At 38.9% G+C, this 12,849-nt stretch overlaps 1 protein-coding gene across 3 annotated transcripts in view; it reads right to left on the minus strand.

Moving 5' to 3' along the window:
* The window catches only part of dnah5 (dynein, axonemal, heavy chain 5), a 116,349-nt gene that overhangs the window by 43,910 nt on the left and 59,590 nt on the right, over positions 1-12,849 (minus strand). For all 3 annotated transcript variants that reach the window (XM_031298634.2, XM_031298635.2, XM_031298636.2), the window contains 8 exons: positions 11,773-11,926; positions 7,533-7,800; positions 6,192-6,315; positions 5,515-5,622; positions 4,622-4,736; positions 3,890-4,066; positions 1,648-1,851; positions 132-311 (listed from right to left, as the gene is read on the minus strand). In XM_031298634.2, coding sequence (XP_031154494.1) covers positions 132-311; positions 1,648-1,851; positions 3,890-4,066; positions 4,622-4,736; positions 5,515-5,622; positions 6,192-6,315; positions 7,533-7,800; positions 11,773-11,926 — 1,330 coding nt within the window. The remainder of the gene's footprint in view (positions 1-131; positions 312-1,647; positions 1,852-3,889; positions 4,067-4,621; positions 4,737-5,514; positions 5,623-6,191; positions 6,316-7,532; positions 7,801-11,772; positions 11,927-12,849) is intronic.

The following is a 12,849-nucleotide window of genomic DNA, read 5'->3' on the forward strand; positions in this document are numbered from 1 at the left end:
ACTTTCTTAGCTATTAAAGCTGATTCTGATTATATTTAATGTCACATACTGTCAACAAACAGCACTGTTTTCACCTCTCTGCTGCACCAAGAAGCACTGTGTTAAATGCATTACACTGTACTGTATATTACCTTCAAGGGTAAGACCTCCTTGTTGATGGAGAAGAAGGAGGCCATTGCTTTTGTCCAGGATGCAAGGCCGGCCACATTGCCACACACCCTCTTGGCTGTTTCAATGTTGTAGTCGGGCATGTCAAAATAAGGCAGCAGCAGCTCCACCATTTCCTCATTAATGGAGTCTTTGGGGAATTGCTGCAAGGCAGGGGGAAAGAGAGGTGGTGGTGGTTGGTGGAGGCGGCGTTCAGGAGGTAAAAACAAGACTTAGTTCAGTCAGTACGCAAATAATATGAATATTTACACACAAATATCTCATGAAAAGCTACTTTAAGATGAAGAATGTTAAACTATGTGAAATACGAGTAAAAGGAGAAGAAAATGATAAATGGAGCTGTGGGGATTGGGCAAAGACAGTAAGTAGAGCAGTTGGTGAATAGAAAAAGAGAAAAAAGACAAGACAGAGCAGAGCAGCACAAATGAGGGAGAGATAAATCCAACAGGAACACAGCACAGAAGAGACCAAAAAGAGATTGTGCAAGAGTAGGTGAAAAAGAAGGAGACAGACAGAAAGGCAAGGAAGCAAAAAGATTAAAGATAACATACAGAGGTGCACAAGGTAAGATAAAAGTGTAGTTTGGTAAAAAGAGAGATGAGATAGAAATAACAGAAAAGAGAGATTGGTAGACAGAAATATGTAACAATGAGAGGGGGGTTAATGTGGAACAAGTTCAGACAAATCTAAGAAAGTTGTGGACTGTTGTGGATTCAAATGTTTGTGAAATCAAAGACCATAAGATGTCCTCACACTGATTGTGCCTATTTTACACATTATCCTGATTTGTCACATCACCTTGGCGTTTAATTACTGCAAATTATTGCAAATTGATCGAACCTGCCCAAACCTGTCTTTCTGAACTTTTAAGCTCATATGTACAAGAGCACATTATTATTACTGTGATAAACAATCAAATACCTAATATGGTTATGAAGTTGTTGCCTGCAAGACTGAGAAGGCATGAAGGCCAAACTTTTTCCTATACAGAAAATGTAGCTATAACAACAACAGCTAATTTTATCCATTAAAGAAATAAGGCATATAATCATCATGTAAGTGGGTATAAAACATTTACAATTCACTGATTAGTTGAGCTACAGGCAGTGATTCTGCTGCATACTGAAACACAAAGTGCTAAGAAGCACTTGTGGCATCTTCAAACAGGGGGTACTTGGATACAGGATACACTAGGATATTATTGAAGAATCTATAACATAGATTTTTGCTGTTTTTAATTCAAAACTATCCATCAACATACAATTAAAGTCTTTGTATGTTTTCTGACTTAATTTTACAACATAAGAGACTGTAAGGAAAAAGCCTTTCTATGTTCCTTTAGTAATGCATTTTAATTTTTTCATGTTTAACATTGTCAAAACCAAGAGAATTAGGGCATATGTGAGCAGGCCTTCTGCAGCATCTACATTATTCCTTACTTCAATCTCAACTTTATAAATCTGATATTATCGAGTGTACCTGCAGGCTGCCCAGGAAGTTTCCAGCTGTCATGAGTTTTAGGGATTCCTGCCAGGACGGAGTGTGGCAGTTCTTCTCTGGGTCGATCTTCACTGTGTTGACCCGCCTTTGGAAGAGCAGCAGCACGCAGTCCATGATCCGCATAATGAGGTGGGGGGGACGACCAAGTGTTCGTACTGTGGCAATGTCTGATGGCTTGATTGTCTGAGTGGGTATGAGAAAAGACAAATAGGGGATTTTAGTGGGCAAACATATTAGTTGTACACAAGATACACTATAAAGTGAGGTGATTAACTGAGATGAGAGCAAAGGATTAAGAATTTCATAACATCTTTTTAATAGGACATGCTGTATAAAGGAAATCATACACAATGCTGCAGTTTTAGAATATAAAACATAGGAAGTGTACAGAGGAACTACAACTAGAGGCACTGACAATAAGACATAGAGGAAAATATAGAAAACATGAAGACTGTAAGTATAAACAACAGTTCTGCAGAGAGGGACAGAGAATTACTTTAAGGGACTGATTTAAATGAGAGAGGCAGCAGGAGAGTAAAGAAAATGTTCCAGTGAGAGTTGTTTGGCTGCTTCATCAGGCCCCCTGCCCGCTTATCTTATCTCTTCTCCTTTTTGCACTTTTACTCCTTTCTGCTCTCTACCCCCTGCTCCATTTCCACTCTGATTTGTCATCCCAAGAGTCAGCCTACAGGCAGTCTGGCACATCCTCTACCGCTAACTCCTCTCATCTTCTCTGCTCTCCACTGCTTTTTATGAAAATGTCTCAATAAGGTTACCTCAAATCCATGATTTCAATTTAGCTTTACAAATTTTGAAATTAATCAATTGGTTCAGGCAAATATTTGCAATACACATTCATTTCTATGAAAACTCATTGTTGTATGCTTGTGTTAATTAAGAGCTAAATCAAAGAAACATACAAAGTAGATGAGGTTTATTTTTCAAGGGGGACTTAAAGTGTAAATAATTACACAGTCTCTGCAAAGACCAGCTGTAACTAGCAGTAAGTCCAGTTGTGTGCACCAGAGCACTATTTCAGCACAATATCTAAGAGCACATATACATTTTTAAAATGCATGATCATCAATCCAGACAGATTGCCTAAGGTTTGCCTGCTTGAAAATATGAAACTTCCATCCGCAGCAGCAAGATGAAAATTCTAATGAGGGACCTGCCATAGGAGATCTGTATGCAACCATCTACCCAGGAGGACAGCTTTAATTACAACGCAGCTCCAGAGCAAAACGCTAACTTTAGACACACCCGCTGTTACACACATACTGTACAGGGTGGGAAGGCTGTAGGCAAAACCTGCATGCAGCTACACACAGCAAGTCACAGAGTGCTCTAAGTGGCACCCTGAAGCAACACAAAGTGAGAGCAAGAAACATATTGGTGGTGGAGACATTAAGCCACACAGAAGGGCACAATAAACTGCTGACAATTTATAGCCCTCGGGCTATCTTTTAGGGCAAACCTATGCTTGGACAAACCATATACAGGGGCAGCAGAGAACATCTTGAGGAGCGGCACTGCATGATAAAGTAGGCTTGAATGAAATTGGTTGTTATAGGTAGAAAATGGACTTGAAAATGGATGGACAGAGAATAACATATATGAAGCAGAAAACAATAAAAAGATGCATATAACCGAAAGTCAGACTCTCCCAAGCACGCATGCAGATTGGACAAGAAATCAAATAAATTTGAAAGGATGTGACTCAAAGTGGGTTTTACGTTGCTTCTTAAATATATCAATGGACTGGGATAATCAATAATAATGATGGAGAGCACCATTATTTTGGTGCAGCTACTGACAAACCTCTGTCACCATTCAGTATAACTTTTTCTTCAATCGGGAGCCATAAAGATGTCTCAGGGGACCTTGTGTGTTAAGACGTACAGTATTGGGATAGGAGATCATGCAGCCAGAGTATGCACTGCTTTGTAGACAAAAGTGGTATTCAACTCTAAAAATAACTGGGAACGTCTTAGGTGATGCAGTAACTGAGGTAACAGTCTTGAAGGCAAGATAATCACACATTAGTTACAGTTACAGCAGTAGAGATAAGAATATATAAATACTTTGTGTGGGCAGTCCATCCTTCTTTAACTTGTGTTTTTACTGACAAATCAAGTTTGGAAATCACAGATCTGTCCTTCTGAGGGAGATAGAAATGTTGAATACATGGTCCCCAGATGGCTCCTGTCCCATACAGTACCTGCAGTGCAGCCTCTGCTTCCTGAAGAGCTGGACGGGCAGCTTCAAGTTTCTCCTCAGCGATGGCCTTGTCAGCTGAGATGCTGTCTACAATGGCCTGGGCCTTGTCCTTCACTTTCTGCACCTCCACCTTCACTCGCTCTGCTGCCTGGGCTTTTACTGTCACCTCCTTTAATACCTGGGTGTATGTACAAGAAATAAAAATGGCCATGAGTCAATGCAATCCCACTGCAGGAGCTTCATCACGTAAGTGCATAACAATATATTTTCAAGCATATTAAAACAAATTGCAGCAATGAAAAGGAATGTGCCCTTCTATTCGTTCTCTAATTTCTAATTATTAGTGAAACTTTATTAGTGTTAATGCAGCCATCTTATTATTCATTCATTTATTCTGAGGCACATTAATGTTAGTGCTGTTTATGCATACCCACATGTACCTACCTGCACATACCTACAGAAAAATATAGTTATGAATGACCAGAAAAACAAATATTCATATCCAGAAAAATAAACAAAGATGAATACTATGAATGCATACACAGTATGGTGTGTGCTGCTGTTTCAATCCAAAGTATCAACTTGATTTATTTAATTTAAAATAATGGTGCAATCTTAAGCCAACTTAAAAAAGCCAACTGTTGGAAAACATAGAGTATGTATCTCTCGACACACTCTCTGAAGCTAAACAAACACACACACACAGAAAAACATTCTCCTGCCTGAAACCTACCATATCAGCCTTGTCATTAGCAACCTGTAGCTCCTTCTCTTTCACCTCCAGCTCCTTGCTGAGTGCTGCTACAGACACTGATGCCTCCTTCAGCTTCTGGAGACCAGTGTTCATCCTAAACAGGAGAGATAGTAAATATAATCAGGTAAGCCGCATACAATTAAAGCATATTGTACATTTCTATTATGTGCTAGACTATCTGAGAGAAATCTACACATCTACACCTGGGATCCTGTTTGTTGTAAATATTCACACACTGTCAAGATGAACTACATGACATTTTGACATAATTTTTGGTCCCCTGGGAACTAGTTGGTGGAGAAACTTGAACATTCTTTAACAGGAAAGCAGCTTTTCATCCTTGGCCAGCTAGGGTAGCTGTTAAGTAGACATGAGTTCAAAATAATGAAAAACGTAGCACAGAAATGTGTGTGAAATATGTTGTTTATGAGATCTGTGATGTATTTTTAAGCTGCAATCTGAAAAAATGACCCCCTAACTGGTGGTTCTGGACTGGCCCCTTTGTGAAAACAGCTGTATTTTTCAGGAAATGCACTAATCATGCCTAATTATTGATGCCTCACTAATGACTATATATATATATATATATAGTATATATATACATTATCTACAGTATATACTACTCATGAAAGAAGACTACAGATTTAAGATTCAACAACTTTATTAATCTATTATCATGTCAAACACATTACAAACCAACCCTCACTAATTGTAAGAAATGTAGACAATATGGAGCAGAGGTATTGATTCTAAGGTGGAATGAAATCTTACATTTTAGAAAGGCTAAATTGCACTACAGTATACAGTATGTTAACATTGTAATTACAACTATATCAAATATCTAACTAACTAAATCCTATAATTCTGTTTACCTGTTGGCCAGGGTCTGGACTTCAGACCTCTTTTCCTTGTAGATGGTCTTGTAGCCCTGAATGAAGGACAGGTAGGACTTAGGTGTGACGTGGGTCGAGCGTCGGTATCTACATTTAAATTAGATTACAGTAGGTTAAATTAATGTCATAAAAAGCAGGAGAATCATTCTATGCTCATGCAGGCCTGGGGGATGGAGCTGTTCAGCCCTCGGGGGGACGTGGGAGGGGGATCTCAGTGTTGCACTGGATGGTGAGGCGTGGGACAGAATCTCTAGGAATGTTGGAGCTCTCTCGCGTGATGTTGGGGTGATCCTCATTCAGTTCAGGATTGTGCATCACTTCTGTTGGACTCCCTCCAGATTGTGTGTATGTTCATATTGCGAATTGTATGTTTTGTATGTTGTTTAAAAAATAAATTAAAAACAAAAAAAGCAGAAGAATCATTTGCACAATGTTTTAATTCTAAATTCCTGTCTTCTTTCTATTATCAGCTCTCTAATAAAGTCATAAAATGCTCTCAAAAATACATACTTATATAAATAAATAAAGATAAACTCTTGTACTACTAACGATATTTATCAAACTGTCTGACATAACAGAATAATATGCTGATTTTGTTCACAGGTGGATTGCTGCTGTAGATACAGAAAGGCAATCTGTTTAACAAAATACTGTACCTCTGGAAGTAGTCCACACACTTCTCTGCCACGCCATCCTGAAAAGAACCCATGCACTGGACTACCTCATTTTTAACCTGGGATGAGCAGTCGATGTCATAGACTGACAGGAAGTGCTCTGAAACTGAAGGACATAAAGATGGAGGAGGAAGAATGAGAGAGAGCTGAATTAAGTGGAGAAACATACAGAGAGAGTTGACATTGATTACTGAAACCAGCTTCTTTACTGCTCAATTCTGACATGCTGTAAGAAATTCAAATTGATTGATTGGGACTTTAGCTTATTCACCGTAACCCCCAGAGTTAGATAAGTCCACACATACGCTTCTCATCTCCGTGCGTGTTGTAATTCTGTCCGACGGCCCCACCAGTAGCTTAGCCTAGCACGGATCCTGAAGGTAATTGGTTCCAACTAGCTTACTGCTCCGAATAAGTGACAAAATAATGCCAACATGTTCCTATTTACATGTTGTGATTTGTATAGTCACAGCGTGTACAAATAACAAGGTCACATGAGACACAGCCATCTTCTAACCGTATACAAACTGAGAACTATATTCTCAGAAAGGCGAAGCAGTGCTACTTCTGCTACTTGGGCGGAGTGATATGATTGCAGCACCTGAGAAGCCCCGAGCAGAGTAGCAATGCTTCGACTTTCTGAGAATATAGTTCCCAGTTTATATACGGTTAGAAGATGTCTGTGTCTCATGTGACCTTGTTATTTGTACACACTGTGACTATACAAATCACAACATGTAAATAGGAACATTGCCGTTATTTTGTCACTTATTCAGAGCAGTAGGCTAGTTGGAACCTGTTACCTCCAGGATCAGTGCTAGGCTAAGCTACCAGTGGGGCTGTCAGACAGAGTGACAACACGCACGGAGATGAGAAGGGTATGTATGGACTTATCTAACTCTGGGGGTTACGGTGAATAAGATAAAGTCCCAATAAGTCGGCGCGTTCCTTTAAAGGCAACATTCTGAAGCGTCGCCTATAAGATCAATAATAGATATTAATGAAGGACAAATGATAGATGAGGAAATGGCAGCATTGACTTCCAGCAGTCTGAGTTGTCTAACAAAGATCATTTGAAAAGTTCTATTTTTGTTCTGACTTTCATTAATCAGAAAGCACATAGGACACACTGTGAACAAGCTGGCTATGTGATAACTGAATGTTTTAATATCCAAGGTCAATCAGATTTTACAGCACTGAGAAGATTACAGCAGCCACTCTAAATGGAAGATAGAGTACAGGGATGCATATTGGGGAAACAAATGCTACCATTATATACGCAGATCATATCAATATAAAATAAAAATTGTCTGTGAAATGTACCTGCAACAAGAGCATCTTTTGGCCACCGGCTGAACCAGTCCATGGTGCAACCAGATATCAATGCAGGAAACTTTAACGCCCGGTTGCGGAACTTTTCCCCAACGGGCGAGAAGCACAGAACAACGTGGAGATTATGTCGGACTCTTGACATGAAGTACTCGTAAAGATTTTCATTGGTCGGCGGTCGCCTGGGAAACTTCCGCTTCATGACAGGGATGAGATCACTGAGGATCTCGTCAATCTCATCACGAGCGAATAAGTTGGACACCTGAGGATAGAAACACACACACACCAAATAATGTCAAATTACATGATCTATCCAGCTTTATGTCTCTTTTTAGGTTGTTTGTCCTAAAAAATACTGGTTAGACTGTGTCCAGTAGGTTTGGCTGGGATAGATATTTTTGTTTGTTTTAATCTACCCCTTTGTTTTTTTTATTTTGTTTCTGTGTACACAAAATTAAAATGGAATTTTAACCATTTTAGGATGTCTCCTTTCTCTCATATATGTGCTTTGTAAGCAGTTTTGTGGTAGTACTTCTTATTTCAATTCAACAAATACGGAGATACAGGTCACCATAAGACAATTTCAAATGTTTTCTCTCAGCACTCTAAAAATTGTACTGCATGTTTAGCATGGCAAATAAGTGCTTAATTCAATCTTGAATTTCTCATGCAGCCCAGACTTTCAAATAATAATCTTTAATTGAGGCACATGGAGACAATTAGTGGCAAACAGAAATTCAGAGAAGCACAATTTGAAAAAAGGCCTTCCAAACAGTAACATGGCAAGGTAATGAATTAATTCAAATGCAAAAATTCCCCAGAATAACATATTTAAAATTAAACCCTTGAAGTAGTGCTGAGATGTCTTTGATTAATTTCCTATTTTGATTATATGTCATCATATGCTCAACTTTCCAACTACTCCCTATAACTTCTGCCATTTGTCTCGATCTCTTTATTAATACTATATTGCTTAGCAGCTGGTGAATTAACCTAATTATGGTGGTTAAACGGTGTTTCTAATTTATTTAATGTAGTTTTGGACAAATCACTAGTTACCAAGAGAGAGAGAGTGGGTAACAGAGGAGAGAGAGCGCAGGAGAGAGCCTTGGGGTGGTGTTGTGATTAAAAGCACCATGTCTCTAACCATCTGCTGGGTTACTCTCACATATTACAACAACCTCATACTAACACCTCACTCTTCCTCTTTATTTCTCTCTGTCACTGTTTCTCACACACAGTCATCCTACTGTAACACTTCTGCAGCACAAACTTCTCACAGACACACACACACACACACACACACACACACACACACACACACACAAACCTCTCACCTGCACGCAAACACCCAGACACAAACTCTGGTCCCCACTTCTATTTACCTCCCTGGTAAAGCAGCTGCTGCTTAAATTGTTATTTACGATGGAGGTAAAGGAAGGGCGGGAGAGAAGCAGGGGGAGGAGGTGGAACGGTGGGTGGATTTGGATGCTATTTTGATAAGGCAGAGAGAGAGCAACAGGACATAAAGGGAGATTAGGAAAAAACAATAGGCAAATGGAAAATGAGGAGGACAGAAGAAGAAAAGATGAGTAAATAAAGAGGTAAATAAGAAGGTAACAAAAGGTGAAAGGAGGGAAAATCTGTAAAAAATTATGAGGTGAAGCAAAAGTAAGAGGGTAAAAAGCACCCAGGGCTGTTAACATTGGCTGCCCGTAGTGTTAAAATGTTGATAAACTGATTTTTCTGTTTCAGGGCCATGTAGAATATTAAAAAATACTAAGCATAAATGAAATAACCGAGAAAGACACTTGGAATTGTCATGCTTAGTAGCTAATGAAAATGTACAGTAGCTAATTTTGCTGCACATCAACACTCAACTTTGTAATGGTTATGCCACATATCATTGCAATGAGGCGATGAGATTCATACAGTACACAACCAATAGGGGCACATCACTATGTGTAATGGCACTTCAAATCAACCATGAATGCACAACATAGGGCTAGTTTGGGAAAAGATTTCCTTTTTAAGAAAATAGTTTTCTCCCCCTTGTAGCATGCCCTCTCCTGATCTTATCAAATTAGCCTATTTACTGTATGTATAAGTGTGAATGTTTCCTTGTTAGTGAAAGCTAATTTTTATAAATTTAACAAGTTTCAATTGTGTTGCATCAAACATTCTTTTCAATGTGAGAAAACATAAAATATGGGCTTTATGCTTAGCATTAAGATGCTGTTATAAAACAGGGCCATGTCTGATTAGAACTACATAACATAAAGATCACAGAACATGAACATCTAAGCAGTGGGAACTGGGAAAAAGTTGCAAGTCTCTTATGTCAGCACAAAGCAGTAGTACAAGTGACAGCCTGATGGATAAGTATCTGGGAGCGAGATACTGCATATGATTTAAATAGCTTGACATTAGGCATGTTTAAAATAAGTAGTTCACTCAGCACATTGACATCTCCAAAAATCTGTTGAGTACAGGACCTGACATAATGCAATACTAGAATCTGCTGACACTATTTTGTAACTTGTAAATGCCTACAACAGTAGTGAATCCTGAATGATCTTGTAGTGCTCAGTACTATTTCAACTAAACTCATGTTATCTTTAAAGTTGCTATTCACAGATCACTTTTTTATTGTTGGTGATAAGGTCATTGCTGTGGCATTTTTGTAGTTCTGTCCTTAAATATGAATCAAGACCATTAGGAAGGAGAAGAAAGGATTACCTGTAGAGGAGACATCAAGAAAATTTGGATGATGAGGTGATGAAGGGTAATTGAGAGGGAGAGGAAGAGGAGAAGGCAAAGAGGATAACAATGAAGTTGGACTAGAGAGTACAAATTGAGGAGGAGGAAGGGAATAAGAGGACAACGAGGGAAAATGGTGCAGTCAGAACAGGAAGAAAGCCAGAGGGAAAAACAATGACAATGAGAGGAAGAGGCAAAGGATGAGTGGGAACAGGAAGGAACAGCACATAAAGGGGAGTACTGTAGGTGTGGAGGAAAAGATGTAGAAGTAAGAGGAAAGGAGGGAGCTAAAGAAGATAGTAAGTTAGAGGATCAGTGCTTTGGAAATGTTTTATTTGACCCAGTAACACACAGCCACTGGATCCAGTACAATGGATGATTCTGGGACCGCAGCAGAGAAATGTGTAAACCTGACCTTAAAGCTACCTCCTCCTCCTCCTGCTGCTGTTACAGAGTAATACAGGAAAAAGGCCATTCTGCAGCTTAAATGCAAAGCGATGCAGCAATAGCTGTATCTGTCTCTTCTGTTACAGCTTCATTACATCCAAATCGATGAGAAAATAATTGTGAAATGCTATCGTATTGACAGCGAACATGCAATTTGCTTTTTAATTGGATTGAATTGAGATAAACTCCACTGCTCATAAACCAGAAAGAGACAACATGGTTTTCTCGTCTGTGCTGTCGCTGACTTGGTATCACAGTCATGAAATGCCTGTTTCACTCAAGGGTGAATGCTAGCTGTCAGTTTCAGCAGCACAACAAAAGTATAATGAAGGCTTTTGTGCTAAACAAACAAGATGATGTCAATGTCAGTATCTGAGTCAGTGTAGCAGCTTTGTGTATCCACAGTAGGCTTTCCTCATAATAAAGGGTATGTGTTGATTATCAAAACCGCAATAAAAGTACATGTGTGCCAGGGCATTCAGCAAAAGATAATACATCCATTTTCTTTCCAGGCACCACTCTTAATAATGAATTTGTCTGTGTTTCATACCCTCTACACATGTCTGGTAAATTACACTGATAAGCAAGACATAAATATAAAGATATATGGGAATGTATGTCTATAAAGCATGCACTGGGATATATTTACTTATAATACAACATCCTCGGAATTGTACTGTCGCATTATATTATAACAGATGCATTTTGCAACATTTGACTGCTAACATTTAAGCCTATACATGGCCTAATGCTAAACTACACTATATGGCTGGTATGTTTCCTATGAGCCAGAATGCAGATTGTTAGCTAGTTTGTTCCTAGTTCACAGCACCAAACCAAGGGGGACGTATTACTGTGGGGGCTCTTCAGCAATTGAACGCTGAAAATCTTATCAGCTGCTTTTACATTTCTTGTTAAATGTATTTTGGATATTTAACAAGTTCACATTAAATTGTGAAGTTTATATTAGTATAACAATATATGCATGTGTGATTTTATGTCTTATTTCTATGTCTGTGCTCCTGACCTCTCCAGATGACAGGACGTTGTTCATGTACTCGAGGAAGGACTCGTCTTTGATTTCGTTGTCAGTAAAGAGGAAGCTGATACCTTTGCCATGTTGGCCAGCTGTTCTGTACAAACCCTTCAGGTCATCCATCAGGTTGGCTGTGTTGTATGAGCTGCCAAAGAACAGAATACATAAAATAAATATGCAATTAGAGATGGAAAAATAATCAAGTGTGAAAGTGGAAGATGAATGGGTGGAATTAATCGCATAAAAACATGGGCGAGAAACTACATGCAGGAGAAGCAACAGAATAACACAGTCAGGATGACAGTAATATTTAAAAGGGATATTTTACATGAAGGAAATGAAAAAGTTAGGTTTCAGAGAATGAGAGTTGAATTGAGTCTGCATGAGAAATAGAGACATAACTGTACTGGATGTGCATGGAAAAGGCAACTGTCTGTGTGTGTAGAAAGAGAGAAAAAAATCAAGGTGCCTGTTTTCTGCCAACAGGGCTATGAAGTCCAGAGGCTCATACATATTAATACCAAACACTAAAATCTGTCAGGAAAAAAGCAAGAGACTGGAAATATGAGGGCGACAAATGCACATGGGGACTGAGGAAGAAAAACATTTGACAGGTTGGGAGAGCCAGAGAGAGATGGAGGCTAGAGTGAGACAGAACAATGAGGCAGACAAAGTGTAGGACAGAGCAAGCAGAGCAAAAGGACACAGTTAAAGCAAAGGAGAGTCAACTGCACTGAAAAGAGTGTCATAGGAGACAATTATATTGTCTCATACAGAAGACGTATGTCCTAGCAATTAATTAATTATGTTGCAGCTCCGGAAAGATGTCAGAACTGAGACAGAATATTCATACTCTGTAAAAAAAAAAAAAAAAAAAAAAAAAAAAGAGAGTGTGGTGGTTTTGATTTCATATCTAAAGGTAGATTTCTTTTCTTTTTTTGTAGTTTTTCCAGGGATGATTCAATATTTCAATATTATTAAAGAGACCAGGAGTGACAGCCTGTCATTATGCTATTGCATGTTAAGGGTAATTGTAGAAAATAACTGCAAGCCAGCGATACATGGTGC

Source organism: Sander lucioperca, chromosome 10 (assembly GCF_008315115.2).
Source record: "Sander lucioperca isolate FBNREF2018 chromosome 10, SLUC_FBN_1.2, whole genome shotgun sequence".
In the NCBI taxonomy this organism is placed as follows: domain Eukaryota; kingdom Metazoa; phylum Chordata; class Actinopteri; order Perciformes; family Percidae; genus Sander; species Sander lucioperca.